This window comes from Pleurodeles waltl, chromosome 2_1 (assembly GCF_031143425.1).
Source record: "Pleurodeles waltl isolate 20211129_DDA chromosome 2_1, aPleWal1.hap1.20221129, whole genome shotgun sequence".
NCBI classification, from domain to species: Eukaryota; Metazoa; Chordata; class Amphibia; order Caudata; family Salamandridae; genus Pleurodeles; species Pleurodeles waltl.
Genome location: NC_090438.1, coordinates 111026368 through 111054310, shown reverse-complemented (window position 1 = coordinate 111054310; position 27943 = coordinate 111026368). Strand labels below are relative to the sequence as shown.

Genomic DNA, 27943 nt, shown 5'->3' with positions numbered 1-27943 from the left:
TAGAAGGGAGAGCACGTGCACTTTAGCACTGATCAGCAGTGATAAAGTGCCCAGAGTCCTAACGTCAACAAAAAGTCAGGAAAAAAAAAAAAAAATAGGAGGAAGGCAGGCAAAAAAGTTTGGGGGATGATTCAGTGTTTTGCGGGCCTCATCCAGTTCAGCTCTGTTAGACCTGGCCCTTTTTACAAAGGAAGCATGATTATCATACGTATCTAGAAACACAGCATGAACAGGGTGACACTGCAGGAGGGCTGCTGGCTTGGCTGGTTAATAGAAAGTGGGGGATGGGGGGGAAATGCAGTGGTAGCCCTTAAGTCTGCCAACAGGGACCTATTCGACATCCCAAGATGCGATTTTGCACAGCTTTGCTGAATTTTACATGGCATTCTATGCGAGATAAGACAGGTGAATCGGAGGCAGCTACAGAGTTGCCTCTGGTGGATGAGGAGTTGAGATCCCTGATCAATGCGTCACTGGAAGAAACTGATATAAAGGTGGGCCATAGCACACATGAATACTGGGAAAGCGCCGGCAATGATGGCCTGACCATTGAATTTTATCAAGCATATGTGGATCTTCTCTGTGCGCCACTGCTGGCAATGTACAGAGAAGCTTTTGCGACGGGAGTGTGGCCTGCATCGCTAAGGGAAGCACACATAGTAACTTTACCTAAAGAGGGGAGGGACCTGGAAGATTGTGAATCATACCGACCTCTGTAGATTATTACGGGGGACACAAAGCTCCTAGGGAAAATCCTAGCCCACAGGCTGGCAAAGGTAGCTGAAAGAGTGGTGCATACGGACCAGGCAGGATTTGTAAGGGGATGCAATACTACCACAAACATTTGAAAAGCTTTCCTCATTACAGAGCAGTCGGAGCAGGCATGTGGTCTAGCTAGTCTGGACGCCCATAAGGCATTCAACACGGTTGATTAGTTGTTCATGGACAGAACGCTACACAGATATCGCCTGGGAGAGGGTTACTTCCCATAGGTGAAACTGTTGTATAGGGATAGTAAAGCTAGAGTGAAGGTGGGACACAGATTGTCAGAGGTTTGGCCAATAGAGGGAGACCCAACAGGGATGCCCCCTCTCTCCCTTGATATTTGCTATGCTCATAGAACCCCTGCTGCAGATCATACAAAGAAGACACTCCGAGGATGGTATTTCGATAGGGGGTAAGAGGGAAACTCTCATATGCTTATGATGTTTTACTGGCTCCAAGAAATCCAGTGACTAGTTGGCCAAAACTTAGAGACTATAAAGGAAGTGGGGATTAATTTGGGATTTACCCTGAATGCAGGCAAATCTGGGTTGTACAAAATCACAAAGGGAATAGGGGCAGTGGAGGACACAAACACTATAATAGCACTGACTGCACCGGTTAAATATCTAGGTACATACCTGAGCGCCGACAAGTCAAACCTATGAGGTGAATGGTGGTGGAGGGGTGGGGGGCTGCAGTTCCCCATGTCTTTAATGAGGCGCATAGCTATAAGTAAAATGATCTCTTTGCCCAGGGTACTCTATTTGTACAACATATGCCAATCTGCGTACCGGATGCCTGCTTTCATAGACTGGATGAGCTTCTGAGGCTACTTTACTGGGGGAAGTGCGGGTGAGGATATGCTTAGATAATTTTGAACGTTAGCCATGGGCGATTATTATGAAGATGGTCGACTAGTCAGCTACAGAACCTTTTGTACTGAATGGAGAGTGGGAGGGGATGGTTTCCTGGCATATGCTGGCATGGCAGCACCAGTACGTAAGGCATAGAAAGGGTTTCCTCAGGAGCCAAAGACCCATGCATTAAACCAAACAGTCCCAGATCTGGGAGATAGCAACAGACATCTCACAAATATATGGTTTACTTGTGCCTAACATGGTTACCTGCATGGGTAAGTTAAAAACCCAATGGGAAGATGATTTAGGGACGGAGATAGGGGACAGAGTGGCTAACGATGCTAGGTAACTGCCAAAAAGTTATGAGAAATGCTTGTATGAGGCTGATGCATTATAAATGCGTGCATAGGTACTACAGTACACCACAATGGCTACACAAGCTTGACTCCACAAAATCAGACCAGTGCCCTTAATGTAAGATACCATGAGGAACATTCCTACATATGTGATGGACACGGCCAGGGGTGGGCAACTTTTGGAAAGAAGTGATTGATAAACTGAGGGACTTGACATAGTTGGTGATCCAACAGGCTGCCAAACTAGGTCTACTGGGGCTGGTAAGGCGCTCAAAACAAACTAAATGAATGGTGAAAGTGTTTGAACTGAGATTGACAGTAGCTAAGAAATGTATTGCACTGAATTGGATGTCCCATAAGGTTCCCACCAGGAAACAATGGCTGTAGGAACTAGCAAACTAGACACAGGCGGAGTGCGGGGTTCAACATAAGCTGGTATATTACAGTAGGACCAGAGGGGACTTGCTGAGGGGGTTATGGTGAAGGTGCGGCTGCAGGGCGAACTGGAAGATACTGCATTAACAGGAAAACAACCGATAGGTTGATCGATGGTTTGATTGGGATGGGGAACTTAGATGATTCACAATGCTTCGGTTTTGTGAGGGTAGGAAAGGTAAAATCTGTTGTCGCGTGGGCTCTCATTATTCTAAATGAGACTACTGGATTTCTAGGTAGCAGGATCTATAACGGTGTGGGGGACTGAGTCCGACCCACGTGTAAAGAACTCTGTCACCCTAAATCCGGTTTTTGCTCCGGCTAACTAGCAGTGCCTCATTTCTCCCATGTGGAAGGAATGATTTGGCAGCCGAGCGCATGACATCTTTGGAACTTCTCAGGGAAGTCGTGGTTACTCAGATCCAAACCAACTCTCTTATTTCCAATATGATCTCATATACAAATGACAAAGACAGTATAAGTTTTATATAATGTTTTAATAAAACGACTGTATTTTAGATATTAAGGCGTGAGCCGCAATAACCAGAACGATACAACACAGTAGGATTGAAATAGTCACCAGAAGAATAAAACATAAAAACAAAGCTATCATATTGTCTAACAGTTTCTACTCTCCCTCTGCTTGTTCTATTTAGAGCACAGCATGTTAAGCTTCTAGCTTGCCTATTAGAATCACTGTGGAGACATCAGCCCTCATACCTGAGCAAAGACCTGTGATCTTGGTTCAGCATCTGCAACGAGGCAGTCAGCGTCTAGTTGTGGTTCCCTGGTCGGAATCTCCCTCTTGCGTGTATTGGGACAAGGAAGTGATTTTATAACTAACATGTCATCGTGATCACAAAATGTCCCTACGCAGGAATGCCAAGTCTAAACTCTTACCACGTCTATCGGCAATGTACCAGACTGTATCCTTGACTGAAGCACAGAGTAAATATGTTATGGAGAACTCCAGTGCTGAAGTAGGCAAAACAGTGTGATATGAATAAAAAAACAACACCGTAGAACTGGCTATTTGAAAAATAACAGTACAAAGCCTAATAAAAAGCATGTAGAGCAAAGTGCACAGAGGCTCCAAGCTGTCAGCAAAGGAATAAAATATATTCAGGGCAAAATGCACAAAGGCCTGAAGCTAAAGCGCAATGAATACGTAAAACTAACCACACTACACCCTCCCCTTGTCGGTAGCAAGTGGTTCCAATAATATAAAAGGATGCCCCAAATATAAACAATACCTAAAACAATTATTTCGACAAAGAGAGAAGACAACAAAGTCATAAATTTAGGTAACACGTGACCATAAAGCCAAATTCAATATAGTGTCAATTTCGTAAAAATCCAATCGTCAGATAGAAGCAATAGAACGCAGGAGTTCCTCCACTTCGATATATGTCAATATCGGAAGATCCACGCCACAAAGCACCATGGAGCAGGTGTGATCCAAAGCCCCAAAACCATTCAGGGCGGCACCCCGTGCAGGGCCTATGAAAGAGACAATACCATCTTCCTCCAGGAAGGGAATCTCATAAACTGCCTCACGAAGCAAGCGCATCCGTAGTGCACAAGTCTGGGAATGAGCCCTAATCGGGAACATCAACAGATCAGTATCGACCATTGGAGGACGCTGCAATGAGAGACAGAGAGCCAGTGCATGTTCAAACGAGCACCAAAGGCACCGAAACACGGGTTGCACACAATCCAAAACCGGTCTGAATGACAGAGACCAGTCACACTCCAAATGTCCCAGGAGTGTCGCTCCAAAATGCTGCATCATGCGTTCACGACACAGCTGCGCTGACGGGAGCAGCAATACAGGATCTCGTTGTGACGGGACAGCCATTGCGAAAAAATAGCAACAACAGCAAGACTCCGGCCAATAAAGCCAAAGTCATCGGGAAACCCCCAAAAATGCTTCAGAAAATAGAATGTATAGCCGAAGGTATCAAACCGAATATGGAAGAGAAGGTGTGAGCGAAACCAACACCAACGACTTTGAAAAAATGTGCAATACCAGCAGTGCTGGATGCATTAAATATATGTCCCACAAGTTCACCGAAGTGATTTGGAAAGTTAGTATTCAAAAGGGACTGTATCTCCGCCGATGACCTTGCCACCTAAAGTGCGTAGGTCTCGCTAGCAGATGTAAGGGCCACATGCTTTTGAAACAAAGCTTTTAGCCGACTCAATTTGTCAAAATCAACCTTGGAAGTAGCAATATGAGGCCAGATGTCCGCTACCTCCCTAATTTGAGTGGGGGGAAACAACACATTCCTGCAGCACGTAACGGCCTTGTTGACAACGACGATGTAAACTATTCCGGCACGCATGCCACAGCAGCGTTCGCTGTTAAGGACAATGTAACTGCCGTTAGAAAGCACCTGGAAAGTGTTTTTAATAACCGGGACTGGAACTCCCTTCAGATAACAAGCTAAGTTAGCAATCGAAGCGTTACACGCCCCGTGCAAGGACAGCTGTTTACAAACCATTGAATGGCTGACAGAAGCTTCGCATTCGCTGCTGCTAAGAAAAACCTCCTTCAAACCATTAACACCTCTGTACTGAAAGGGAAGGTCCCACACCTCGTGTATGTAACTGTCTCCCAATAGTTCATATCTTCCCACCGGAATGTGTTTCAAACACGAAGTAAATTGCAAAGTAGAGATAGGCAAATTAATAACCCCATGAATCAACCATTCAGCTGACGGAATCTCAGCTACCGTGAAAGGCAGTTTCTCTAATTTCTCAATATTTAACATAACATATGTCGCTTCCTTTTTATCCATCAGTTGTTGTTGACGAGTCAAATTAAAAGAGATAAAGATCTCTCTGGCACGAACGTGCTGCCATGGAACGCGACCCGTCTTCAAGGTCTGAAGAGTCCAACCCAGCTGCATGATGGACCGCGTCTGACTCTGCCCATGATATAAAGAAGACATGTCCGATTTAATAATGTCAATGGCAGAGGAAACAATGCTGTCAATCGTGTAAACACGGTCAGAAAGGGTATGCATGCCATTATCAACAACAGACAAAGTCTGCATCAGATTTTCTTGATCAATCTGCCTCAACCGGGCTGCAGCCTCCAGTTGTTAAAGCTTCCAAATCTCATTATAAACCTCGTATAAGAACCTTTTCTTTCGTGGTACTTTGGGACCCGACAAAAAATCTTGTAAATCAGTATCATTAGACAGTAACGTGAGATGTGACTTAACTGCATCCAGCGTGGATGACTTCAACCATTGCTGACAAAGCTTCCCCACACTGTATGTAGTTATAATATCAGCATGTTCTGGTGAAACGTAACGAGGGTCTGCCCTACTAGTCCTGAACCCCCCTGAAGAGGTGACAAAACGTTGATGACACATATTAGTGTCCACAGGCCATAATAACCACCCGCCTGGATGTAACGATTAAGTGTTAAGCGTACCATTCTGGACCCAATGTGTAAAGTCACTAAAAGTAGCATTCACATAGTGCTGCCAATTTTTTAATTTAGAAGGGACAGGTATACTAGGCAAAGTCAACTCCCTAATTGTCGCTAAGCCCAAACAGCTAGTCTGTTGTACTGTGTCATTGAGGAAAATCATCTGCACAGGGATAATGCATGCTCTAAATAGCGTGTCCCTGCCTTGCATGTGCCAATTTTTCGAACCCCAAACACTTTAAGTCAACCGTTTTAAACCAGTATTCATATCCCTCGACGGAAAGTTTAGATACAAACAAATTGGAATACAGTAATTTAGTATCGGTCAATAACATTTGCTTATTAGAATACGGTGCAACTTTAAAATAGTAGGACTTAGCATTTCGTTGATCATGCCCAGAAAAATATGCAAATTTATCATAATACGTTTTCGAACTCCCTTGTGGAGGAGTCGAGCAATGTTCCCATTGCACATAATTAAACATGGGCTTAGGGCTACTAGCTTTATGAATAAAGTGGTGTCCATAATAGTTGTAACAAAACATGTCACCATGATTATCTCTAAACTGGTAAGCATCTTTATCGTCATAGACAGTATAATATTGCAAATCTGTGAGCATAGAATCTACTGTCTTCACATCCCAATCATCAGAAACAATACCAGGTATAACAATATCATTCATTGATAATTTGAGGACATACGGTATTTGAATCAATTCAGTGGGACCATATATCAAACATTACTTTATCCCACACAATTCCATCCGGAACTGGTATAGCAGAAATGTTTACTGTGGACAAGTCTCTTCGAACCATATGAGACGAAAAATGCGGTTTTAACACAGTCTCTACGTGCTCAATGTCAGATCGATCAGGAAGAAAATGACCATGTATGATCAGAAAAAAAGTAACCACAAATCCCAACCATAATAAAATAGTCATCACGGCCAAAAACAGCCAAAAATAGTTCCAAGGAAACACAAAATATGTGCGTTTAAGCCAACCCAGCAGCCGTCGTGGACCGTGGACAGAAGACATCGAGGACGAGGAGCCGGACCCATCATTATCAGCGTCGTTGAAGCAGCCAGAAGCAGTTCTAGCAAAAGGTGCAACTGTGAACGAAGAAGCAGATGGAGGCTCTCGCCGTGGCACGCTATAAACCACATGTTCAGAAACGTCAGTAGAACGTACAGCAATTTGATCACAAGATTCCATATTAATCGCCGTCGGTGGAACAATCGCAAGATCATCACCCACCCTCCCCAAGCTCGGAGAGGAAACAGTGTCGGTGAAAATCACCTGCAGCGGGACTTCTTCCCCAGTAGTGAGAGGGATACCGGAACTACTGGGTGTCCCTCTTGGTCTGCTGTGCAGAATCGGCCACATGTTGTAACTTGACATTATCAATGGAAACAAAGCGATTTCCTTTGGCCCCTCGCAGCGGCGGTAAAATCACAGTTCTCATGCCGCTCATCCCCAACACAGGGACAGGTTCTCGATAAGAAGGACCAAATTCTTTTTTAACTGCGACCTTTTCACGCACTAGATCCCCAATCCTGGGTATCCAACCAGTAGGTGTTACTGGCTCATCCTTAATTCCTGAGGAGGCAGCACTGGCAGAAGAGTTATCTTCACGGAATTGTTGTAAATCCTGTAAAACAGTGACACGATCATTTATGTCAAAGGGCGTATCTGCCGCCTCCACACCAGGACCATCTAGATCAGGAACATACATTTGTGTTCCAAACAGGCACTCATATGAAGTACGACCCCCCAGTGACCTTCTAGGCAAGTTATTAAGTGCTCTCTGTACTCCATATAGGTGGGCTAGTCAACCACGACCCGTACCTATAACTCTGGCCGTTAAGGACTGCTTTAAATCACGATTTAAACGCTCCACGACAGAATTTCCCTCGGGATGAAATGGAGACGAGAATTGGAGTTGAACCCCCAACGAAGCCATGGTGTCCCTGAATGCCTTAGAGGCAAAAGCAGGGCCCTGGTCCGAATGAAAAGCCACAACTGCAAATATATCGACAAAGATGCGCAAATCTTTAATAACAGTTCGAGCGTCAGCCGAGCGTTGTGGCCATACCCATACAAATCTGGAGCACGAATCTACAGCAACCAATATATATTTGTATGCACTATCTGGTGTCAGCGGACCACAATGATCCAAGTACACACACTGTAATGGTTTATTTGAAATCAGAAGGGGCATCTGCTGCGGGCGTCTAGCCGACGATGCTTTAATTTGTTGACAAACGTCACAACAAAGGACATATTGCTTCGGCTCTTTATAGAGACCAGGCCACCAGTAATGAGCCTGTAAAAGTGAAATCGTGGCAGCCACCCCAGCATGTGCAGAAGCCACCCCCTGCAGAACCCCTGCCACCCCTGTGCTGCAGAAATCAATCGAGGTCTCTCAATTTTATTGGGAATTCCACGTACACCAATGCCTGGAATTGTAACAGTAGCATTCAGCGCACCATTCAAGTAACTATATTTTGAAGGAAATCCTTTAGGAAAGGGCGTGCCAGCAGCCGTAGCCTTTATGGCAGCCGAAATTTCTGTGTCTGGTTTGGAACTCGAACGAGTCACTGCGGCCACAGTGGCGACAGCCACTGCCGATTTCGCGGCTTCATCAGCCAAAGTATTCCCAGCAACGTGAATTCCAACGCGCTGGTGTCCAAGTGTATGCACAACATGGACGTTAGGAAGCGTTTCCTTCAGATCCGCAACCTTACCCCACAACATTTTATGTTTAATGGTGTTGCCTTTAGAATCTCTGAACCCATTCATCTTCCAATAGTGTAGATATTCGTTGAAAGACTGCACACAGATAGTAGGAGTCACAGACCAGCAAGGTTAAAAGCGCCGGATCCGTGTGCTCCAACGCTAACAATAGAGTTTTGAGCTCAGCCAGCTGTGCCGTGCAATCTCCCAAGGTTTTAGTATAAGTATGTCGGGGGCAGAACACTTCCCCCTCCATAGTGCCGCTCACCACCGCACATGCAGCAGAATACTGTTTAGTTCCAACCGCTGGTTGCACAGAGCCATCGGTATACATGACCACTTGATATTGGTCAATAGGCAACGTACCAGCAGGAACAGGGTATTCCATTTCATATTGAAGAAATTCTTGAGTCTGCAGTTTAGGGTCAAATACATAATCTACATCAGTGGCTGTCAAAGACGTAGCCCATTGTATCCATCGCGGGTGTAAAGCTTTCGAATTAGGAACACTCGCTTTTGTAACAGCCTCTAAGGCCGGAATCGGGGAAACGACAACGATGCGTTGACCCTGGGCCAGCGGTCTTTCTTTAATAACAGCCATCTGTACTGCAGTGAGAATTTTCTCAGTTTGTGCAAAACGTTGCTCTGCAGCAGAATACAAGTGAGACTTGTATGCAATCGGGACTGTCTCCCCTTCATTAAAGGTGACATAAGTAAACCCAACAGCCCCAGGTATCACCCTGATGACTAAATGTGTCTTATTGTCCCGTGTGTGTAAGTGTTTAACTGCTAAGAGATCACTCTGTAACTCTCGCAGTATGTGTGTGTGTTCAATCGTCCAAAATCTACTCGAAAAATTCGGGCGAATCAACTCGTATAAGGGCTTTATACGCGTCGCATATTCAGGAATGTAAGTTCTGCCAAAATTCAGAAACCCCAACAATGACTGGAGCTTCCGAACTGTATTAGGAGGCTGCAATAAAGCACATTTCTCCAAAAAATGTGGCGCTAGGCTCTTGCCCTCACTCGACAACTCATATCCCAGGAAAATGACGCTGAGGAAGGCAATCTTTGATTTCTTAAAATTAAACTTATAGCCAATATCAGCAAACCCCACAACAATGCGCGATACACGCCACCGATGTTGCAGAATCTCATCATCTGTCAGATATATGTCATCAACATATGATAATGCTTCAGGGTCGAACTCATGCAGCATTTCAGTAACACGAGCCGAAAACAGTCCTGGGCTATTCTTATACCCCTGAGGCAAACAACAACATTTTTTCTGAGAGCCAAACGCACTGAAACAGGTATAGTCCCGACTCTCGGGCGCTATATTCTGGCAGAAAAATCCATTCGAGATATCCAATGTTGTCTTGTATTTTTTACGCACTATATTATTCATAAGCGCTGCGCTGTGTGAATTTTGTATTGCATATGTGCGTGTATGACTATTCTAATGTCGGTAATCCACCACTATCCTATAGGAATGGTCTGGTTTAGCAACCGGAAACAAGGGATTATTCATCGGCGAGACACAGGGCTCAATTACACCCTGGTACTCCAATTGTGTAAGAATTTTCCTAACCAATGCCCTTGCTTCAAATTTGATAGGATACTGCGGTTGTGGCTGAGGTTCGCCCTTTATTGGAATTACATGATAAGGTGATTGTCTGTCCCACCCCACATTATTTCTATACAAGGCGGGAGCTTGTGCTAGAGCCCATGATTTACTATAGGACTGCGCTAGTTCTCTCGGAACAAGTGGTGAGAAGGAAGGTGTAATAACCTCCTCCCCAACTGGACAGTCGCGAACAAAGTCAGGTGGCCAATCTTGTTCGGCCAGCAGAACATCATATGATTTTACCACATGGTCCCAAAAAATGGCGTTTATAATACGGTCAATGTCCCCTTCCAATCGTAGAGTCACTTCATATACTCTATCAGGATCAGAGACTCGCATATCCGCCGTCTCGACTTGTATGAAGTCATCAGTTGCTTTCACCTCCAGATGCTCTAGAAGACTCCGGCGAACTATTGTGACCTCTGCCGCGCTGTCTAATAGTGCTAACGCCCATGTCTTGTTCGTCAAGAGAACTCTCTTCTTGAGCGGCATGTCTGACTGAGACAGCCGCCACTTTCTTCTTTTAAAATTGCTGTTTCTGTTGCAGCGGTTTCTCTTCTTGTTTAATAGAAACCTCCGCTGAGCGTTGTGAATCCTGTCTCGGTTTCACGTACTCCGTCCTTCGCTCTGACCGCCCACCTCTCTCACTTCTCTTTTCCAAGGAGTCCTGAAAGGAACGAGATTGGCGTGTATCAGTATATTGATATCTATCGGGCGTCTTCAAAGTATCCCTATTCCTGAGATTATACTTATTCTGTGGGGTCTCCGGTTGCGGAGACTGCCCACCATCTTTCTTAGGTGTTTGCTGTTTCTTCTCCCAGCGCTTTTTTGAACCCTCAGGTTGTTGCTGTTTAGCATTATCTTTATTATTTTTACCCTGTAACTGGGGTTTTTGTGGCCTAGCCCCCAGGCTATCACGACCAATACTAGAATATGTTTCCGCTATTATTCTCGGAAGTTCTCGCTCCTGATTAAGCAGCGGAACATCCCGAAGACGCATTCGCACTGCTAGTGCTACTGCCTCTCCCTTGAGATTACTCAAAATAATAGAAGAAAGTGTGGCAAAATTGCCCAGCAACTGCATGCCCAAATCCAAGGCAGGGGCAGCCCCATATTCATCCTGAATCTGTTTAAGTACGTCCGGTAAATTAGCTAATGTCGGTGTACCGTGTGCCGTAGTGTAGAGCGCGGCAAACTCCGTGCCCCAGGTATTACAAAGGTCCACCGGAGGAACCATCCCGTACGGCAAACACATCGTCAAAATTCTATGTTTATCCTGAGGTCCCGTATGGGGAAATACTGCTTCCAGCGTATTAATTTTTTGCGCCAGCCAAAATGGAGTCTCCTCTCGTTTAGCCGGTACTTTACCCATAACCGAGTGCACAGTGGCCGGATTAATACCCGGAACCACAGCCTGTGGGTGCGCTGGAGCAGCACGCGCTGCATTCGTATTTAGTGTCTGCATGACAAACTGAACTAATCGTCTATATGTAGCCGTTAATTCCGTGTATAAACGACGAACTTCAACCACTGCCAATTGAGCAACCGCAGGATGTGGCGTATATGTAGCCAATAAAGGCCAGGTAGGACCATCATTACTCAGTGGACCTAACCTGTGCTACTGTGTGTGGGAGGGCGCCATCAAGCCAATTATGGTGTTCCTGATAAGATAGAGGTATTTCTAAATAAGTGTAAGCCCTGTATTGTCCAGGGACATTCGCAACAGTGTATTCGTGAAAAGTATTTGTTCCCCCATCCACTGCTGGAAATCCGACCCAAGAATAAAATAGTTCTGTTCTATAGGCTGCATGGGCGTCCACCACAAAAGTGACTGGACCCCTCTGGACTGTCAGTCCATGTGTCAACAGATGTCCAGTGAGCGGGTGGCGCATATTAATTGCTATATTCACTACATTAGGATTCGCCATTATATATAAAAAATAGCTTCAGGTCAGAGAAGGCACACCAATATCGGGGTTTTCCTTTTCAAAGTTCAAGCTTGAACAACCAACCACTAAGCAACAGGAAGCACCTATGCCGTGGCGGCGGAAACCCTCTGCCCCACGGACGTCTCCGTAAACGGAACCGAGGAGTCAAAATATATATGAGACCAAGAGAGTCAGTCGGACCTAATCATTAGAGCCAGACCAAACGTTGGCGGCGCCATGTCGCGTGGGCTCTCATTATTCTAAATGAGACTACTGGATTTCTAGGTAGCAGGATCTATAACGGTGTGGGGGACTGAGTCCGACCCACGTGTAAAGAACTCTGTCACCCTAAATCCGTTTTTTGCTCCGGCTAACTAGCAGTGCCTCATTTCTCCCATGTGGAAGGAATGATTTGGCAGCCGAGCGCATGACATCTTTGGAACTTCTCAGGGAAGTCGTGGTTACTCAGATACAAACCAACTCTCTTATTTCCAATATGATCTCATATACAAATGACAAAGACAGTATAAGTTTTATATAATGTTTTAATAAAACGACTGTATTTTAGATATTAAGGCGTGAGCCGCTCTAACAGTTTCTACTCTCCCTCTGCTTGTTCTATTTAGAGCACAGCATGTTAAGCTTCTAGCTTGCCTATTAGAATCACTGTGGATACATCAGCCCTCATACCTGAGCAAAGACCTGTGATCTTGGTTCAGCATCTGCAACGAGGCAGTCAGCGTCTAGTTGTGGTTCCCTGGTCGGAATCTCCCTCTTGCGTGTATTGGGACAAGAACGTGATTTTATAACTAACATGTCATCGTGATCACAAAATGTCCCTACGCAGGAATGCCAAGTCTAAACTCTTACCACGTCTATCGGCAATGTACCAGACTGTATCCTTGACTGAAGCACAGAGTAAATGTGTTATGGAGAACTCCAGTGCTGAAGTAGGCAAAACAGTGTGATATGAATAAAAAAACAACACCGTAGAACTGGCTATTTGAAAAATAACAGTACGAAGCCTAATAAAAAGCATGTAGAGCAAAGTGCACAGAGGCTCCAAGCTGTCAGCAAAGGAATAAAATATATTCAGGGCAAAATGCACAAAGGCCTAAAGCCTGAAGCTAAAGCGCAATGAATACGTAAAACTAACCACACTACACCGTGTACCACTACGCTAAGTAATATGTGATATTGATCAGTAGCTGCTAAAATTTGCTCCTGAATAGGGGGTGGGAGGGGCTTGATTTGCTGTAAATGTATATTACTTATGTTTGAAATTAATGAAAAGTTAAAAAAAAAAAAAAAAAAGCCAATATTTATCTAAATCAAACAAGACCAAAATGACAAAAATCCAACATACACAAGTAAAGATATCAAATGTTAAAGAGTCTTAATCCATAAGAACCAATGGATGAGGAGTTGTTTTAGCACAAAGTACCTGGTATGCCTAAAAAATGAAGCTGCAAAGAGGGCGTGGGGGGCGGTGAAGGTGTGTCAGAAAAATCAAGCAGTGTCTCTATTCCTTACTCGCAAATGATGCCATGCGTGGATTCTTTCCTCGCCGGGTATGCATTGTGCCAATTCTTTCCTTGCAGGGAAGGGATGTGTTGACTACCGGGCAAGCAGCCTCGGGTCAATGTGGTGATGTTGAAGAGTTGAAGCCCACGGAGCATGCGCGGAAAATCCTGAAGCACAGCAATGATGAATCCGCGCGGAGCTCATGTGTTTATTTCTGCAGCTGCGAGGCAGGCGTGGTGTCGATTTTACAGCCATGAGGTGGTGCGGTGTCTATTTTTTTGCCACTCTGCTCTGGTTTTCACTCAGGTTCTGCCAGCTTCTTCTTCCAGGGACTGGATTTGGCATCACTTGGCAAGTCAGGGGTCTCGGCAAGCAAGCCCCTGTGCTTTCAGGTGAAGTCTTTGAAGTCTGTGAGACTTCTTAACAGAAGGCACGCTTATTCCAAGCCCTTGGAGAAACTTCACAAGCAGGATACACAGCAAAGTCCAGTCTTAGTCCTTTTTAAGGCAGAAGCAGCAACTGCAGGTGAACCCAGCAAAGCACACACAGCAAAGGGGCACTACTCCGCCTCACTCCACTTTTCCATGGCTAAGGTTCCTCTTGATCCAGAAGTGTTCTAAAAGTCTGGGAGTTTGGATCCACTACTTCTACTCAATTCTGTCTTTGAAGTAGGCAAACTTCAAAAGGAAAGTCTTTGTAGTGCACAAGACTGCCTCTTCATTGCCCTGGCCCAGACACAGCCTGGGGGGTGGAGACTGTATTGTTAGAGGACAGGCACAGCCCTTTAAAGTGCAGGTGCCTGCTTCTCCCTCCTACTCTAGCTCAGGAAGACTCATCAGGATATGCAGGACAACTCAGCTCCCTTTGTGTCACTGTCTAGAGTAAACACTCCCAAACAGTCCAACTGTCAGTCCGACCCACATGTGTATTCAGCAGCCAAGCAGAGGCACAGAATGGTTAAGCAAGAAAATGCCCACTTTCTACAAGTGGCATTTTCAAACAGACAATCTAAAAAACAACTTTACCAAAAGATGTATTTTTAAACTGTGGGTTCAGAGACCCCAAACTCCACATCTCTAGCTTCCCCCAACGGGAAACTGCACTTAAAAGATATACAATCCTCATGTTAACCCATTAGAGAGATAAGCCTTGCAATAGTGAAAAACAAATTCGGCAGTATTTCAGTACCAGGACATGTAAAACACACCAGTACATGTCCTGCCTTTTAAAAACACTGCACCATGCCCATAGGGCTGCCTTGGGCCTACCTTAGGGGTGACATATGTAGTAAAAGGGAAGGTTTATGCTTTAGCTTCACCTATGGCCTGATCCTAGCAGGATAAAAGGGCTTTATGCTTCTCTTTTTCTGCATGAGCCAAATTTGCCCATTATTTCTGCTCGTCTGCAGCACTGCTGTCTTAAGCACTTATGGTACTCTGAGAACCAAGGAGCCGTACATTTACTTTTAGTTAAGACATTAACTTTCAAAGGGACTATAATATCTAGAGGTGCATTAATCCATTCCTGAAAGCCTTCTGCTGTGTGTCCAAAAGAACAGTGAGAGCTAGACTTATGTAAGACAGGACTCAACCTTACAGCTAATTGCAGAGCGTAAACCTGAAAAGAAACCACATAATGATCTACCCAGCTAAGACGAACTAAGTTATCAATAACCAGATCATAATTAGTATTTAAAAAAAAACAAATCTAATGCGAAATAATATATTGCTGAACTTGGAAAATGTGTTGACAAAACCCACAAGCACATTTTATTTAAAAGTTTACCAACTGCCAGCTAATTTCAGAGTGATGGAACGAAATTAATAGAATAAATCCGAACCAAAAATGTCAATTAAATTATTTTCAGTGATACAGTAAAACTGACATTTTTAGGGCCTGGAAAGAAACACCTATGGCTACAGAAATGTTTCTAGTGGGAGAGAAAAAAAGGATATTAAAAACCTTATACAAACAGAAAATGTTTTGCTCAAATTGAAACGTTTTAATCTAATTCAGAAAGAATTTCTATATCTATATCACAATGTATGACTGACATTTTAGAAAACCCATCTGTAGCATACTTGTAACGCAATATAGTTTGATGTTATTCAATAAAGGAATCAACAGGGAGTATTTATGGAATTGTAGTACCTTATGTTCTACTAATACTTTAAATGAGGTATGATATGGGTTTTTGTTTAATTAGTTCATGTGCATCCCTTCGAATCGCTGACCAATATGTTATTTTTTTATTATGCCTTTTACATGAACGGGAGATAGTAATATTCTAATTTTACAATTACAAGCACAAAAATATATTTGTATGAGAAACCTAAAGCACTCTTGTACAGTCTGCAGCAAGCCAAATTAAATCTGGGAAGGGATTTTCTTATCTTTAAAGTCTAAATACAGCAATCTACGGGTGAAATGTAGGTAGAAATCATCTGCCACGTCAGAAACTGTATTTCACTTTGTATTAAAAAGTTATGTTTGCCCCTTTTATGATACTAGTAATATTTGTTTCAGTTCAAATATGGTGAATCTACAGTAGTGGGTGATCTAATTAGAAGTGCACTGAATGTAAAAAAAGTAAGATTCCAGCAGTTCTGATTATGGTACTAGAGGGGAAGTAGATGAAGGGAATATGAAAAAGGAAGGGATTTATGAAGCAGCATCATGGATCATATGCTAACAGTTACACACATGGAACTGCATTGCCAATAACGTACTGTACAAACCAGGATCTCAAATTTGAAGAATAAAAAGGCACGACTGAATAAAACAAACGGAAATGAAATTTTGCGTTATACATTTATTACATATAATATGCCATATCAATAATGGCTAGAATCAGAACGGATCATGCCTGGGTGAGGCATAAGCAAGTTCAAAAAGGCGGCAATCAAGACAGTTCCAATTTGATAGCAGTGAAGATGTCAATCATTGGTCATTCCACGCCTTTGGGGTAATTCGGCCGACAGGTGAAAAATTCCATGTAATCCCAGTCTGTGTTAATACCTGTATATTTAAAAAAAAAAAAAAAAGTTAATCTCTGGTTTTAGAAAAGTGAATCAGTAAAGTCTACAAGGAGTATAACATGATTAAAAACCTGCCATGCATAAAATAATTTTTTTAAAAAAAGACTTAATACTTTATTACAGAAAGGATCACTCCTGCCACAAACCACATCCCTTCGCACTGAAATCAGTGCCGTAACTGCCCACATTACTACTGATTTCCCAGCTTTGTAATCAAAAGTTTCCACATGCCCAATGTTTGGGGGAACAGTTTTTTTTTAAATTTCGGGGGTGTTAAAACCGATTTTCTGGGTTAACAATTCAGCTTGCAGCATACAACGAAGAATGCAGGGGATAAAAGAGGTAGAATGATGCAACAGTTTGGATGTGTGCGTTTGTGCAAAAGTCATTATAGCCTTCGGAGCTTCCAAGTAAGCGGGTGTTCAAACAGTTGGAACAGCCAGGGGGCTAGGAAATCCAAAAAGGGACTACTGGTTTAACAGCTCCACAACTATTAACTATGCCAACAGACAAGTCACAATACAAATGATGTTCCTCGTTTAAGGATACAGTCGGAGGGTTGTTTTTGAATATTAAGAAAGTACCTAGGATGGAGTGTCAAAATTAGGTTTAAGTAACGGTCTTCTCCATTACAGGATTGTCTCCTTTTTGGGTAGGTTGTTGTTATTCAAATCCCATACTACAAATACACATTAAACCCCCACATCTGGAAGGTGTAAAGAACCAGATCCGGATGAAGACGCCACTCGTGGTCGACCGAAATGCGTCGACTGGGAACATCCACATGTACATTCAGAACCCCGGCCAAATGACTTGCTACCAAGCAAATCTGGTGATCCTGAAGCCAGGACCAGAGTCGAAGAGCTTCTCTGCAGAGAAGATACGACCCCACTCCTCCCTGCTTGTTTATATACCACATCGCGGTAGTGTTGTCCGTCAGAACCTGGACTGACTGACCGCGAAGGGAAGGGAGAAAGGCCTTGAGTGCCAGACGTACAGCCCGCAACTCCAACAGATTGATGTGAAACCTCTGTTCTACTGGAGACCAAAGGCCTTTGATCTCCAGGTCCCCCAGATGAGCTCCCCACCCTAGAGTGGAAGCATCCGTTACAACCGTGGCCACTGGAGGAGGCAGCAAGAACGGCCTTCTTTGCGACAGGTTGCCGACCGCAGCCCACCACTGAAGATCCACTGCAGTGGATCTGGAGATCCTGATCGAATCCTCAAGATCTCCTTTGTGCTGAAACCACTGCCTGCGGACGCACCACTGAAGAGCCCTCATGTGCCAGCGTGCATGAGTGACGAGCAGTACGCAGGAAGCAAAAAGACCGAGCAGACGTAGGACCTTTAGGACTGGAACTACCGCTCCATTTCGAAACATTGAAATCAACGCCTGAATGTCCTGAACCCACTGGGGGCGGAGGAAAGGCCCGATTCAATGTTGTGTCCAGTACTGCCCCTATGAACAGGAGGCGATGCAAGGGCTCCAGGTGAGATTTGGGCACATTGATCGAAAATCCCAGGTCGAACAACAACTGAGTTGTCGACTGCAGGTGAAGCCGCACGAGGCCTGGAGTCTTGGCTTTGATCAACCAATCGTCCAGATAGGGAAACACCGTTATCCCTCTTCTTCTGAGCTCTGCCACAACCACCGCCATCACCTTTGTGAAGACTCGAGGTGCTGAAGTAAGACCAAACGGGAGGACCGCAAACTGATAATGCTGCGACCCCACCACAAACCGGAGATACTTCCTGTGCGATTTGAGGATCGGAATATGGAAGTACGCATCCTGCAAATAGACAGACACCATCCAATCTCCTTCGTTCAACACCAAAAGAACCTGTGATAGGGTCAGCATCTTGAACTTTTCCTGCTTGAGGAACCAATTCAAAATCCTCAAGTCCAAGATTGGTCTCAACCGACCATTTTTTGGGGGGGATCAGGAAGTATCTTGAATAACAGCCCTGACCCCTCTCCTGCTCCGGGACCAATTCCACTGCACCCTTTGACAATAGGGATAACACCTCCTGTTGCAGTAACAGAAGATGGTCTTCCGAACAGAAGGATGGGCGCGGAGGGAAGGTAGGAGGGAACTCTCAAAAAGGGAAGAGCATACCCCTTCTTCACAATGTCGATGACCCAGGAGTCTGTTATAAACTCCCACATGGGAAGAAATTGGGCAAGTCTCCCCCCTACCGGAGACACGTGAACAGGGAGTGGTGGAGGACTAAGGCTGCTTTCCTTGCTGCACCCCTCCTGAGGAAGTGGCAGAGTGCTGCTGGGTAGCCCCTCTCGTACGTAGTACTCTACCCCTGCCCCTGAAGGATCTGTAAGGCAGGGATCCTGCAGATTGCTGTGGCGTCTGGAACCTGCCACAAAAGGGGGAGCCACGTCCAAAACCCCTAAACTTCCTATAGGATCTGAAAGTAGAGGAAGTGGCTGCCTGAAGTCCCAACGACCTCGCTGTGGCTCTGCTCTCTGAAACACTCAAGGGCAGAATCTGCTTTTGTCCCAAAGAGCTTTTCTCCGTCAAAAGGGAGGTCCAGGAGAGTAGCTTGCAGATCCGAGGAGAAACCTGATGAACGCAGCCAAGCCTGACGCCTTGACACTATGGATGTACCCATAGCTCTTGCCACGGAGTCCGAGGTGTCCAACCCAGACTGTATCACCTGGGTAGCCACTGCCTGAGCATCCGTTAATAGATGCAACACCTCTTGTGGCAATTCAGGATGACCCTTTGCCTCCTGCATTAGGGCATGAATGTAACGCCCCAAAATGCAAGTTGCATTGGTCGATTTCAAGGCCATGCTGCACGAAGAAAAGGCCTTCTTTGCTGCCTGGTCCAGTTTCTTAGACTCCCTGTCCGCAGGGGTCCCGCTGTTAGCCTTGAAGAAAAACCGTTACTCGAAGGCATGGAAAAAAGGGAACTGGCGTCTGCACGTCGAAGAGGGCTTCTTATTGCCTGGATGGTGTCATACGGCGTCGCATGGAGTCGGGCAATTGTGGCGTCATCGTCGAAGTGCAGAGCTAGAAGAAAATTTCCGTTGAAGCTGGCGCGAGGGGGGGAATTCTTTAGGTGAGGAATCCACAGGTAGGTGTATCCATCAGAACGTGCTTTACTTCTTCTTGGGGCACTTGAGTGGACAACCAAAATTCTCAAATAGAGATTTTTTTATCCATATATTGCTCAAGGTGTGATGTTATTTGAACATCACTGGGATTTTCCTTGTGTCTATTGTTCTTTTGATATATATTTATATATTTTTTTTATTTTCACTAGATTTCTCTCATTTCTCTTCATATCTTTTCTTTATGTATTTTTTAGTATTGCTGGTTTCTATCTTGGTTCCGTTTTCCCCATATTTATGGTGACTCTGATGGTGTCAATAAATCTTGAATAGGACCGGTTATTTGGTGGTGGTGAATTTTTTTGGGAATTGAGTCAGTGGTATCATACGCACTATGGTGGCCATTTAAATTCATTTGTTAATCTGTATTCTCATCGATATCTCACTCATCGATTTGGAGGCAGAGTTCAAATTGTGTTATTTTGCAACCCCAAGGAGCGTTGTGGCTTGTTTTCAAATATCTTGTCCTGGAAGGTACAAGAGTTATTGTCCGGTAATCAGTGTGAACGACTATCGCTGTGTTCCATAAGAAATTATATGACTTGTGGTCCTACTTTTAGGTTTTGTAGTTTTGTCCGTTCTCGATCTCTGTGACTTTCATGGCATTTATAGTGACTTCCGGGTACTGAAATCGCGGTCAGCGTACACGCAGCTGTGGCGTTGTGAATAGAATATGCCGGGAACTATATATATATATATATATATATATATATATTGGTGAGTTGCTGATTCCAACTGTGTGTTTAGAAAATGGATAGCCATTTTTCTACTAGTGTGGATTATTTCTGTAGGGCATTTGGTCACTTATAACAGATTCATTGGGGATTTTCTTTTGTAGTTCTCGGGTCAGTGACTGAGGAACTTGAAAATATTAGGAGTTCACGGAGATATTATTTGAACCTCATGAAACTTGATTAAGGTATTACGGACCATACATTTATTGTATTGACTTAATGATGTTTTGTCTTTATTAGACACTTATAATGGTTGAGTGTTTGTAATAGTTGACACCACCATCATTCACGCTTATGTGTTTACTCTTTCATCAGACTTGGACCGTGTTGTTCAGGATTAACGGACAATAATGGAACAACATGTACACAGATATTGATACACGAGTGTGTTGTACTCTCGTTGTAAATAAGGTATTCTAATCAGTTTCGGGAAATCACGCGGGTGGCGAGTACGGTTTGTTCACATGGTGCTTTGTATGGTCGACTCATTTCTTCATAAGTATGGACACCCTATAATCTTCAATGTGGCATTAATAATCTCTCTGGTTTAGATGTAACAGTATTTGATTTGTTCACGTTTTTTCATGGGATATTTGGCATCATTATGGTGATTTGCATAAATCTAGTGGTTCCAGAAAGGGATTACGTTTTTTTGGCAGTAAAACAACTTCTTTTGGTTGGTGTTGCCTTTGTGCGTTATAGTGCACTATGATTAGTTTGTATGGATAGTTTTTTCACTTGTGAGGCGTTCAGGTGTGTTTCTTGGTGGTGAATACTTTCTCTTTTCTTACTTTATCCATGTTCTTGGATCTTACATGGTAAATATGGGTCTTTTATACCCAGTTTATTATTTGAGCATTTTGGTTTCTAACTCAAGTGTAGGAAGTTGTCTCTGTATGTGCTATTTCAAAGTAAGGAATAGCATGCACAGAGTGCAAGGGTTCCCCTTAGAGGTAAAATAGTGGTAAAAAGAGATAATACTAATGCTCTATTTTGTGGTAGTGTGGTCGAGCAGTAGGCTTATCCAAGGAGTAGTGTTAAGCATTTGTTGTACATACACATAGACAATAAATGAGGTACACACACTCAGAGACAAATCCAGCCAATAGGTTTTGTTATAGAAAAATATCTTTTCTTAGTTTAAGAACCACAGGTTCAAATTTAACATGTAATATCTTGTTTGAGAGGTATTGTAGGTAAGTACATTAGGAACTTTGAATCATTTCAATTGCATGTATACTTTTCAAGTTATTCACAAATAGCTACTTTAAAAGTGGACACTTAGTGCAATTTTCACAGTTCCTGGGGGAGGTAAGTTTTTGTTAGTTTTACCAGGTAAGTAGGACACTTACAGGGTTCAGTTCTTGGTCCAAGGTAGCCCACCGTTGGGGGTTCAGAGCAACCCCAAAGTTACCACACCAGCAGCTCAGGGCCGGTCAGGTGCAGAGTTCAAAGTGGTGCCCAAAACGCATAGGCTAGAATGGAGAGAAGGGGGTGCCCCGGTTCCGGTCTGCTTGCAGTTAAGTACCCGCGTCTTCGGAGGGCAGACCCGGGGGGTTTTGTAGGGCACCGGGGGGGGGGGGGGGGGGGGGGACACAAGCCCACACAGAAATTTCACCCTCAGCGGCGCGGGGGCGGCCGGGTGCAGTGTTAGAACAAGCGTCGGGTTCGCAATGTAAGTCAATGGGAGATCAAGGGATCTCTTCAGCGCTGCAGGCAGGCAAGGGGGGGCTTCCTCGGGGAAACCTCCACTTGGGCAAGGGAGAGGGACTCCTGGGGGTCACTTCTGCAGTGAAAGTCCGGTCCTTCAGGTCCTGGGGGCTGCGGGTGCAGGGTCTTTTCCAGGCGTCGGGACTTAGGTTTCAGAGAGTCGCGGTCAGGGGAAGCCTCGGGATTCCCTGTGCAGGCGGCGCTGTGGGGGCTCAGGGGGGACAGGTTTTGGTACTCACAGTCGTAGAGTAGTCCGGGGGTCCTCCCTGAGGTGTTGGTTCTCCACCAGCCGAGTCGGGCTCGCCGGGTGCAGTGTTGCAAGTCTCACGCTTCTTGCGGGGAGTTGCAGGGTTCTTTAAAGCTGCTTCTTGAAACAAAGTTGCAGTCTTTTTGGAGCAGGTCCGCTGTCCTCTGGAGTTTCTTGTCGTCGTCGAAGCAGGGCAGTCCTCAGAGGATTCAGAGGTCGCTGGTCCCTTTGGAAGGCGTCGCTGGAGCAGAGTTCTTTGGAAGGCAGGAGACAGGCCGGTGAGTTTCTGGAGCCAAGGCAGTTGTTGTCTTCTGGTCTTCCTCTGCAGGGGTTTTCAGCTGGGCAGTCCTTCTTGTAGTTGCAGGAATCTAATTTTCTAGGGTTCAGGGTAGCCCTTAAATACTAAATTTAAGGGCGTGTTTAGGTCTGGGGGGTTAGTAGCCAATGGCTACTAGCCCTGAGGGTGGGTACACCCTCTTTGTGCCTCCTCCCAAGGGGAGGGGGTCACAATCCTAACCCTATTGGGGGAATCCTCCTTCTACAAGATGGAGGATTTCTAAAAGTTAGAGTCACCTCAGCTCAGGACACCTTAGGGGTTGTCCTGACTGGCCAGTGACTCCTCCTTGTTATTCTCATTATTTTCTCCGGCCTTGCCGCCAAAAGTGGGAGCCGGGGCCGGAGGGGGCAGGCAACTCCACTAGCTGGAGTGTCCTGCGGTGCTGTGACAAAGGGGTGAGCCTTTGAGGCTCACCGCCAGGTGTTACAGCTCCTGCCTGGGGGAGGTGTTAGCATCTCCACCCAGTGCAGGCTTTGTTACTGGCCTCAGAGTGACAAAGGCACTCTCCCCATGGGGCCAGCAACATGTCTCTAGTGTGGCAGGCTGCTGGAACTAGTCAGCCTACACAGATGGTCGGTTAAGTTTCAGGGGGCACCTCTAAGGTGCCCTCTGTGGTGTATTTTACAATAAAATGTACACTGGCATCAGTGTGCATTTATTGTGCTGAGAAGTTTGATACCAAACTTCCCAGTTTTCAGTGTAGCCATTATGGTGCTGTGGAGTTCGTGTAAAACAGACTCCCAGACCATATACTCTTATGGCTACCCTGCACTTACAATGTCTAAGGTTTTGCTTAGACACTGTAGGGGTACAGTGCTCATGCACTGGTACCCTCACCTATGGTATAGTGCACCCTGCCTTAGGGCTGTAAGGCCTGCTAGAGGGGTGTCTTACCTATACTGCATAGGCAGTGAGAGGCTGGCATGGCACCCTGAGGGGAGTGCCATGTCGACTTACTCGTTTTGTCCTCACTAGCACACACAAGCTGGCAAACAGCGTGTCTGTGCTGAGTGAGAGGTCTCCAGGGTGGCATAAGACATGCTGCAGCCCTTAGAGACCTTCCTTGGCATCAGGGCCCTTGGTACTAGAAGTACCAGTTACAAGGGACTTATCTGGATGCCAGGGTCTGCCAATTGTGGATACAAAAGTACAGGTTAGGGAAAGAACACTGGTGCTGGGGCCTGGTTAGCAGGCCTCAGCACACTTTCAATTGTAAACATAGCATCAGCAAAGGCAAAAAGTCAGGGGGAAACCATGCCAAGGAGGCATTTCCTTACATCAAGTGATTTACTTATAATTTCCAGCCCTGAAGAAGTCATTTCCCTATGACGAAACACGTGTTGCCTTGGAATACTGGGTGTTTTTTCCAATGAATGGACTTTTGGACGACTTTCCTCAATAAATCACGTGGACTGGATCACATATCAAGAACTGTTCTGACTTGGATTGAAAATCCTTTTGTATAATATTTCTTTATAACTGCGAGGATGTATACTTCATCTATATACAAAAATATATTGAGTGCCTCACGTAAGTGTGTTTTACTTAACTATCATAGTCCGAGTCAGAACGCAAGCAATAATGATGGTAAAAAAGTGTTAAGACCTCTAGGTGTGACCTCTGAAAAGCTCACCAAGAAAGGCAGCTGTGATAACTGTAGCAGTGATCACTTTACCTCCAGTGAAACAAGCCTTAAATTTACCTGTAAGGTTTTCAATACATTTATGGTGGGTCTCTGGTCTTAATATTTTTGCGCACTACCTACGTCAAGTCTGTGAAATAACCTCTCAGTTCAAGGGTGTAGGTTGGAAGTGCAACAAATTAGTCTAAATTTAAACCCAAATTGGTCTTTGGAACAAAAGAGATGCGTTCACAACGAAAACTTGGGATTAATCAATACAGTACACATATACACACACAAATAAAACGAAATTGCATGTAATTACACAAACGAAAAGGTGGGGAGCTCGGAACCTTCCAATGATGGCACCAGGGAGTGAAAAAACATGATGGAAACATTTGGCTGACTTGTTTTAGGATAATCTAGTATGAGTATCTCCATGTGCATACTCTGCTGTACTGTTTAATTGTAATGATTGTGCCAAAACGACTTTTTTTTTTAAACACATGCTTGCACTTGCTGCAATTTAGCTATCTAGTATTAGCGGAGTGGCTTAGCTCCAGGGAGAGTATTTTGTACAACTGATGGGGCACGTCCCAGCACTAATATGGATAAGGTGATTTTAGATTGGGTCACATTGGATACGATTAGTGACTTCCTGCAGGCCATTTTCAGTAGATGCATATGTATACTTTACAGCATGGATACTCAAAGTACGGCCTGCAGGCCTCATGCGGCCCCTCTGACCTTTACATGCGGCCCTTCGAGAAACAGGAGCACTGGGCAGCTGCATGCTCGACTCTGCACTAACAATAAAAATATAAAATACACGCACAATGATTTATTTCAAGCTCAATTGGTCTTAAAGAAAGGAAGTAACTAGGGACTCCTGCGCTTAACTTTAGAAACGCCTTATTTTTTAAAGAGATCTTGCAACACAAGTGTAAAACTAAGACAGCCTCTTCAAAATTAAAAATGTGTATTTAGTTAACATGCAGAACCTTTTCACCTAAGTAGAATTTATTTTATCAGTGCATTGAGATGTATCCATTTAAAAGTGATAGTTTTCAAAAATAAATTTGGAAACAGAAATTTGGAAACATGAATTATTTCCTTTACCCTGAGAACACCACCAATATTAAATTAAAGAGACAAGTCACTTGGTATGTGCGCTTTATGGGTGGCCTGTGTTCCTATCATACATGAACAACATTACACTTTAATAAATTAAACATAGAAGCAGGTTTTGTGCAGCGCACACCATGAATCATGTATTTCGAGGTCATCTTAAATGTGATAATGCAGAAAAAGGAGGGAAAGTGAGACTAAACAATTGCCTAGGATCACACAATTTGGAAAAGTGGGTAAGCCGGGATTAGTTCCAGGTTTTCTGGTTTCCCATTGTTTATTTCAGCCATTAGATGTGTATAATTTGCTTCTCCTACAACTTGCCACCAATCCCCCCAGCCACCACACCGACCGCCACTGCCCTGGCATCAGTGCAGCCCCCAGGCACGTCACAGACCAAACATTTTGGCCCCAGAGAAAATGTTTGCGAGTACCCATGCTTTACAGCTTTGGGAAAATAAGAACTAGCTGCTCTTACTGCTGCAGAAGAGCTCTGGGGGGACTTAGCCTGCACTGGTAGCAGAAGCTGGACAACACCAAAACAAAGTATGTCTGGTGGCTCAGGTCACAAATGTTTTCAAAGGTTCAAATCATGGCAGGTCCACTTATCTTTTTGAAGTCAATAAAAGTAGTATCACTGAGATGACATCTGTTATTCAGAGCCAATGTGGTCTTTGGATTTTGGGTAAGAGTGCACTATAAATACAAATGTGTCATACATAACTATCCTCTCCCAAGTGACATCTTGCAGCTATAGGAGAAATAGAGAGGGGGCACAGAACCAAAGGACTTGGAAAGATTACCTTGTAAGGCCTTAAACACAAACAGGTACTTACTCATAGCAGTCCTGCCTCCCTTGGCAGGAGCAAAATATATAGAATGCTAAGTTGTGTATTTGTATAGAAGTGTCTTGATGGTAAACATCACAGTAACCTACACTAAACAAGCATATACCTGAAACATTTAATTAAAGTTTTAAGCTGGTTCCTGAAAGGTTGACAGGAGGAGAGTGGGCGTGGTGTTAACGGAAGGCTGGTCCAACCTTTTGCTGCCAGGAAGGAAGAGGATCCTCTACCTGTTCACGTATGGGCGATACTGCGAGCAGACGCTACCTCAGACCGAGACTGTGTAAGTAATATGGCCCCAGATTATGGAATGTCTTGAGTAATCAGAGTCCTGAACAAAGCGCTCTTCTGTATTGATGGTGAATGGTGGTCAATGCAGATTCCTTAACTGATTGGAGCGGAGGCCGGGAAATTCAGCGCAAGGCTGAATTTGAAAAGATTTGAGTCTATGAAGCAAAAAGTGTTGCCATAGTTCAAAGATGGTGCAACTTATATGTGAATGACCGTTTTATGAATGTTACTCAGTAGCCATGGAAATAACTTCCTTAACATCTTCAGGATAGAAAAACAGGTGCCTATTAGTCGATTCATTTGAGGAACCGTGGAAACAACCTAGTCAATTAGAGCTTGGTTGGTCAAAGGACAGGTCTAGCGCCATCAGCCATCATTGTGAGGACAAAGTTTGCCAAACGCGACTATTTCTGTTTTATTACTATTTTATGTCAGACACTCATCTTGCATCCAGGAATAATGAACCTCAAACACGTGCAGAAACTGGTTTGGGTCTTAGCAACACTATTGCATACGGAGACAATAACATGCCTATCACCTACATATGATACAATGTTCAATTCATAGATTAATATTTGCCACCTTTTGGTTCAAGTTGTAAACAAGTATTGGCAAAGCCAATAGGTCTCGCCTATGCAAGAGCTATTGGCTTTGCCAATGTATTTTAGCCGTGTTGTACACCAGCGTGGTTGCTGTTCAGCATGGGTAAAAGTTAGTGGCGTAGAAAAGAGCAGGGTAAAGTGTCGAAGAGAGGAGTGGAGCAGAGGGGCGGAGAGTGGACTAGAGCATCAGAGTGGAATGGTGAAAAGTAGTGTTGTGGAGTGGCAGAGTGTCTTGTTTTGCAGTGGTAGCGTAGAGTGGATTGGTGTAGACTGCATTGGTGTTAAGTGTTGAAGAGTATGGTGGCACTGAGTGCAGTGGCATTTAATTCTGTGGCATATAATGAAGTGGTGTAGATTACATTAGTGCACAGTAGAGGGCAGTGGTGAAGAGTGCAGAGTAGAGTCTCATACAATGAAGCAGCATAGAGTGGAACACTGCAGAGTAGAGTGGCATAAAATTCAGTGGCAGAAGGCAGTATTGCAGAGTACAATGTCAGAGTGGAGTGGTATACAGTAGAGTGGCGTTGAGAGCAGTGGCAGAGTACAGTGATACAGAGTGCAGTGGTACAGAGTGCACTGTCAGAGTACAGT

General features: G+C 44.5%; 1 protein-coding gene across 1 annotated transcript in view; it reads right to left on the bottom strand.

The window, feature by feature from the left end:
* Positions 1-16467: 16467 nt before the first annotated feature.
* COX7B (cytochrome c oxidase subunit 7B) overlaps positions 16468-27943 on the bottom strand; it is a 33139-nt gene continuing 21663 nt past the window's right edge. The window contains exon 3 of the mRNA XM_069211085.1: positions 16468-16688. Coding sequence (XP_069067186.1) covers positions 16611-16688 — 78 coding nt within the window. The 3' untranslated portion in view covers positions 16468-16610. The remainder of the gene's footprint in view (positions 16689-27943) is intronic.